Raw genomic sequence first — 6,566 nt, 5'->3', positions numbered from 1 at the left:
GTGCCAGGATTGAATATTTGGTAGCACACTACAAAGTCACTAAAGTTTGGAAAAAAGTTCTATTTTAATTTCTTTCATGAATTTGTGTCACTCCTAAATAGCTAAAAACAAATGAAGTCTACAGCCATACCACCCTGAATGGGCCCAATCTCGTCTGATCTCGGACACTAAGCAGGGTCAGGCCTGGTTAGTACTTGGAAGGGAGACTGCCTGGGAACACCTGGTGCTGTAGGCTTAAAAAGTAAAATAAATAAATAAAACAAATGAAAACACTTTGTCTTCATTCAGATTAAAAAGAAGAAAAGCTAGTATATTTACATCAAGAAGTAAAAACTGAAAAAAAAAAAAAAAGACACAACAACAAACTAATAGTTTCCTAGTAGATCTCCAGGTACTTAGTAATTTTGCTTACTTAGTTTTTGGTTTGGTGCCGGAGACTGAACCCTGGGCCTCATGCATACTAATCATACATTGTACTACTAGGGATAGCCCTAGCCCCCAGTTGGTAATTTGAAAAATATTTTAGTGTACCTCACACGGTAGGCAATTTTTTTTCTTTATATTGTTCTTTGTATTTCTACTTTTTTTGGGGGGGGTGCTACTGTGGATTGAACCCAGGGCCTTCACACTGAACTACATCCGCCTCCCTTTAAAAATTTTTTTACTTTGAGACGGGGTCTTTGTAAATCCCTAAATTCCCCAAACTGGGCTCAAACTTGCCTCAGCCTCCCAGATTGCTGAAATTATAAGAACATGCTAGTGTGCTTGGCTTAATAATGAACATTTTAAAGAATATTATGCATAGCACCTGCCTGGCAAGTGCAAGGTCCTGAGTTCATATGCAAGCCAGAAATCTAGGAGTCACCTGATAGTTTTCTCTCTCTTATATCCAAGAAATCAGTCTGTGGGTTTTACCTGCTAAACACTTCAAATTCATCTCTTTTCCCTTGTTCCCACTAGCATCAACCTAGGACAAATTACGCAGACTGCTAGAACAGCCTCTCAATTAGTTTGCCTTCAATCACTCTTGGTCCCACTTTTCCTTGTAGTGATCACCTCTAACTACAATCTTAGTAAATCTACCTACATCTGCTTGCTCAAAACATTACTCTGTCAGGTGTAGTGGTGCACGCCTGTACTGCCAGTGCTCAGGAGGCTGAGGTAGGAGGGTTGACACCACTTCAAGGCCAGCCTGGGTTACACAGTGAGTTAAGGCCAGCCTGAACTTCACAGTGTTCAGTTGTTTTTGTTTTGTTTTTTTGTTTGTTTGTTTTTAAAAAAAAAAAAACCAAGGGCTGTTGATATGGCTCAGTGGCACAGAGCCTGCCTGGCAAGTGCAAGGTCCTGAGTTCAATTCCCAGGAATCCCACCCAAAAAAAAACCACCCCCTCCAAAAAAAAAAAAAAACTTACTCTTAGCATAAAAATAGATGTCATTACTTCAGCATACATATTATGGGCCGGGAATGTAGCTCAGCGGTACAAGCACCTGCCTGGGAAGAGCGAGGTCCTGAGTTCAATTTCCGGTATCAAAAAAAAATGTTATGACTTCAGCATACATAACAGATCCTGCATGGTCTGGCTTTACCTAGCTTCCACTATCGGCTGAAGTCATACGTACCCCCCTTAGCTCTTCTTTCTGTCCCTCCATGCTGGCCACAGAACTATTATACAGGCTACATATTCCTTTTAACTGTACTCTTTCCTCCCCACCTTCAGCTGGTAAGTTCCTACACATCCTCAGGATCACAGTAAAAGGCCTTCCCTAATCTCCTCAGGTAAGTCTGGCAGGTCCTTATGGTTTAGCTAAAATGGCCCCCAAAGCCTCACGTGTTTGGAAGGTGACGGGATCACAGGGGTCCTACAGCTGGCTTGGTGTTAGGAGGTGAGCCCTCACTGGAAGAGGTGGGTCACTGGGGCGTGACCTGGAAAAATCTATCTCCCTTCCAGGCTCCTCTCTTCACTCCCTGGATACCACAGGGTAATCAGCAGCTCTCCTTCTAGCCAAGCCCTTGCACCATGCCTTTCTGCCATGCAGCCAGCCATTTATGGAGTAAATGCATGAGCCAGAGTAAACCTCTCCTCCTTTAAGCTGTAGGTGTACACAGTATTGTGTCTCAGCGATGAGAAGGTGACTAAGACACATCCCTTGTTAGGAAGTTTAATTTATTTTTTTAGAAGAGGCTCTTGCCATGTACTTCAGGCTAACCTTGAATTGACTAAGTAGCCCAAGTAACTCACTTGGCTTGGAGCTCATGACAGTCCTCCTGCCTCAACCTCCCAAGGGGTGGGATTCCAGGTGTGCAGCATCACACCCAGCTCCCTATTAGGAACTTTCCTAGCAACAAACACCTTTCCTTTGCAAGCTTTGTTAGAAATATAATTTTACATAGTAATAAATCTATTAACACTTTATTACAGGGCTGGGGATACAGCTCAGTAGCACAGTGCCTGCCTGGCAAGCACAAGGTCATGAGTTCGATTCCCGGTACAAGAAAAAAGTTAAATAAATAAATAACCCATTTCAGGAAAGAATTATTTTTTTACTCTAGACTAGTGACGGCAAACCTTTTAGAGCTTTCAATGATACTAACAGCCTGCTGCAGCACGTGTCCCATAGGTTCCCCACCACTGCTCTAGACCTTTCCAAATCACATCCCCAGCTGGCTCCCATACTTCTCACACGAATGAAGCAGAAGTATTTCATGTACATGTCCAAAATTAAATACAAACTGGTCCTCTCCTAATTTTCCCCACTGCACTGCACGATGTCACTATCTTTCTCCTGGTGAATAAGCCAGAAATTTAGCATTCTTCCTGCCCTGTCTCCACTATTCCAGATGCAGGCCATGTGCTGAACATTCTCCATCTCCCAATTCCAACTTTCATCCTCCATAACACCACCCCTCTGGCCCACATCATTATCATTTCTTTTCTGAACTAGTGTGACAGTAACTGATCTCTCCATGACCACTCTTTCATTCTCTCTGCTGCACAATGGTCTCTTCAACAATGTACTATTCTTACTGGCTGCAAGATCCTCCCACCCTACCACCATCTCCTGTCACTGCTGAAGACCCATTAATCCTTCAAAATCATACCCTAAGCATCTCCTTCTAAGAGTCTTCCTCTGACCCACAAATCCACTCCCCCTACTCCATATGCTTTCAAACCTCTTCAGTTTGCTATTATGTATGTAATCACATCTGTTACAGACAAACCTGGCTGCAACTGTATGTTTTATTTTTCCCTATACCCCCAGCAACGGGCCTAAACATTTCTTGAGTGACTGAACGTGAGGAGTCACCTGGATATTTTCCAGCACAGTAAGTTACTACTTTTCGCCCTTACACTACCACTGAAACTCATTAAATATTGGTTTTCATTTTCTAACATTAACAGACCTTTCACAGACCATCAGGAAAGAGGGAAACATGAAACCAGGACAGGTCTCAGTCCCCAAGAAAACACTGAAAAGGAAAATGGTCTCCTTTCTTCTAATTCTGGCCAGCAAGAAAAATGAAAGGTACTCTAACACAGTGGTATATTAGGGCTCTGCAGCATACTACAGAAGACACCAAAGATTTCACAGCTCACATCAGTGCACACAGAATATGACACCTTGAACTAAGTGAGACTAATTTCATTTCACTTTCTGCCATCTTAATTCTGGTCAAAGAGATACAGCTAGACTGGCCTGGATGGTATCCTCCTGCCTCAGCCTTCTGACTGGATAAACTACCTCACCTGGCTACTTTTTTTTTTACTTTGAAAGAGGATTTAAATTGCCCTAGGGCTGGGAGTGGTGGCACACACCTGTAATCCCAGCCCTCTGGAAGCTGGGGCAGGAGGATTGTTGGGAGTTCGAGACCAGCCTGGGCTACAAAGTGAGCTCATGGCCAGCCTGAACTGCATAGTGAGACCCTGTCTCAAAAATACAAGAAAAAGTAAAAAATAAAAAATAAAAAAAATTGCCCAAGCATACTTAAAATTGTGATCCTCATGCTTCAGCCTCCCAAAGTGCTGGGGGTATGTGCCATTGTGCCCACCTAAATAAAGTCATTTTTTTGTTTGTTTTTGTTCACCAGCCTCCTAGTGCGGACAATGCATGATTAGCTGACAATATATTATTCCTGGAAGTTTAGCTGGATATTGGCCTTTTTTTTTCTTTTGATACAGGGTCTTATTACACAGCCCGGCCAGGCTGGCCTCAAACTCAAGAACCTCCTGCCCCATTCTCCCCAGTGCTGGAATTACAGGCATGTGTCACCTCACCCGCCTTGGGTATCAACTCTTCCTGACATCAACACTGTCACTTCCCCGTTTTCCCTCACATAATCAACTTTTTCTAGTTCATTCTGATCTAACCACATTGTCCTTCTTGCTATTTCTGTCAAGTCTGGCACATCCATGCCTTAGGGTTTTTGCACTTGCAAGAGTTGCTCTAGGGTTTACTCCCGCTAGAAATACACACATTAAATGCACCTTCTCCTTCTTCAGGTCTTTGGTCAACCATTATCTCCTCACTGACATCTTTTTTGTGTATCTGATTTAAATACCCAGGGAGTGAACACACTTCTCATTTCCCTTCCTAGCTGCAGTATTCTACACTGAATTTATCCATCTGGCATTCCAACATTTTATTTTTTAAAAATTTTCCTGCCAGTAAGTTTCATGAAGAAAAATATTTTGTCTGTTTTGTTCACTGAGAAATCCCAAAGCTCAACGCAGGTACTAGGAGAGAAGAGGCACCCACGTTTTTGTTGACTGAAAGCACAACAGAACTTATTTCATTGTCCAGGCCACTGAAACACACCATCCTTAGCAGTTCTCATCTCGAGTCTCACAAAAAGCTCATCCTAAGGGCCGAAATCTTTCTTCAGGGTTGCCTGAATCGGTCCAGAAAGCTAAAATAGTACTGTGGAGGCCGACACTTCCATTCTTTGATCTATCTCATTTCCATGCTTTTGTGCCTTTGGTTCTTCCTGACCCTTAACTCTCAAGTACCACTTCTCTTAATATCTAAGTCTGTTTTAAAAAAAAAAAAAAAAATCTAAATTCTGCTTTTAGAATGTGTAATTCTGGGCCTGGTGGCACACACCTGTAATTCCAGCTCTTAGGGGGCTGAAGCAGAGGATCACAGCGAGTTCAAGACCAACCTGGGCTACAAAGTGAATTCAAGGCCGGCCTGAACCACACGGCAAGACTGTCTCCAAGATGATGATGATGATGATGATGATGATGATGATGATGATGATGATGACTAGAAGGCCCAATTCCTTCTCCACAGACCCCTCCTACCTCGACCCCAACCTTGGCTTTCTGTCCTCGCCTTCCCTCACAAACCCGACTTTTTCCACCTATCTCGCCACTCCCACTTGCCCGACTCCTGCACCTCTTCCACGCCCTCATCTCACCCACTCAGTGTGTCTGCCACCATTCTCTAAACGTCATCGCCCCCGGGGCGGGGGGGGTTCATACTTACATGGTTCACAGGCTCCATCCTATTTGCCAGCTCCTCCCACACACCCTTCACATCCCAGCCCGCGCGCACACCGCATGGGTCTCCCTTCCTCGCGCCTGAAGTCAGAACCAGCCTGAAGTCAGAACCTGCTGAGCCTTTGACCCGAGAACGAGGAAGCCGGGTGATCGATGGGTTAATTGATCCATGACCCCAATCCGCATAAAAAGATGTTAAATGACCCACCTCCGAGGCGGATGCTTTTGCCCAACGATGCGTCTGGCGTGGGCCTGTACAGTCTCAAATTTTTAAGCCACCCGCAGCGCGAAACTCGTAGAAACGCAAATGCCACGATCCCCGCGCGCCGCCATCTTGTGAAACCGTCTGGCCTAGTGATTGGACAAATAGCTCTCGCGAGACTCGCACCTAACCCAAAGAAAGAAGCAAGTGTCGCGATACCTGGAATTTGCGGCTCCTTTTGACAGAAAGCGGGGCGTGGTAGCTAGTGAAAGAGTCCTTTGCTGTGTGGTGAAAGAGGGACCTGCACACCAACCCGCTGAGGAACTTTGTTTTTGCTTTTGTTTAAGTAGCTTTCTGGGTACCGCTCTAGATTTACCAAGTCATACTCTCTGGAGATGGCAGAGAATAGGAAGATGAGGGAGGGAGACTTTTGTGTTTGATCCCGGGCAATTGTTGCTTACTGAGCAACAGGTCTCTGTGGGGAGCCATGTTCAACCATCACAGGTAGAGTAGCCTCATTTACAGAAGAACTGAGGATTAGAGAAGTTCAGTCGTTTGTAAAAGATCTTACATTCCGACGCCATAAAATCCTTGTTCTTTGATTTTTCTCATTTGCCTCTTGAGCTAGAAGCTCATAATGCATTTCATTTTTGTTTCAACTCGGTTATAGTCATTTTTACCCTGGGGTACGTACAGTGAGCTGTAGCCTCCCTATTTTACAACTGAAACAGAACATGACCCTCAAAAGGCACACGCAGCTAGTACCAAAGCTAGAGCTAAAGTCAGGAAGTAGGATCTTTTAAGGTTTTTTGGGGGGGCGTGTTTTTTGAGACAAGGTTTCGCAGTTCAGGCTGACCTTGAACTCA

General features: G+C 44.3%; 1 protein-coding gene across 2 annotated transcripts in view; it reads right to left on the bottom strand.

Moving 5' to 3' along the window:
- Positions 1-5,839, bottom strand: part of Mettl16 (methyltransferase like 16) — a 74,270-nt gene extending 68,431 nt beyond the window's left edge. The window contains exon 1 of one of the 2 annotated variants that reach the window (XM_005402584.1): positions 5,707-5,839. Coding sequence is in view for 1 of the 2 variants with exons in the window: in XM_005402583.2 (XP_005402640.1) it covers positions 1,413-1,451 (39 nt within the window). In the remaining variant the exon portion in view is untranslated. Of the gene's footprint in view, positions 1-1,412; positions 1,479-5,706 lie in introns of those variants that run through there. The other variant, XM_005402583.2, reaches the window with a different exon arrangement.
- Between the last annotated feature and the right edge of the window lie 727 nt (positions 5,840-6,566).

Source organism: Chinchilla lanigera, unplaced genomic scaffold (genome assembly GCF_000276665.1).
Source record: "Chinchilla lanigera isolate Chin_1 unplaced genomic scaffold, ChiLan1.0 scaffold00080, whole genome shotgun sequence".
NCBI lineage: Eukaryota > Metazoa > Chordata > Mammalia > Rodentia > Chinchillidae > Chinchilla > Chinchilla lanigera.
This window is presented reverse-complemented; position numbering and strand designations above follow the sequence as displayed.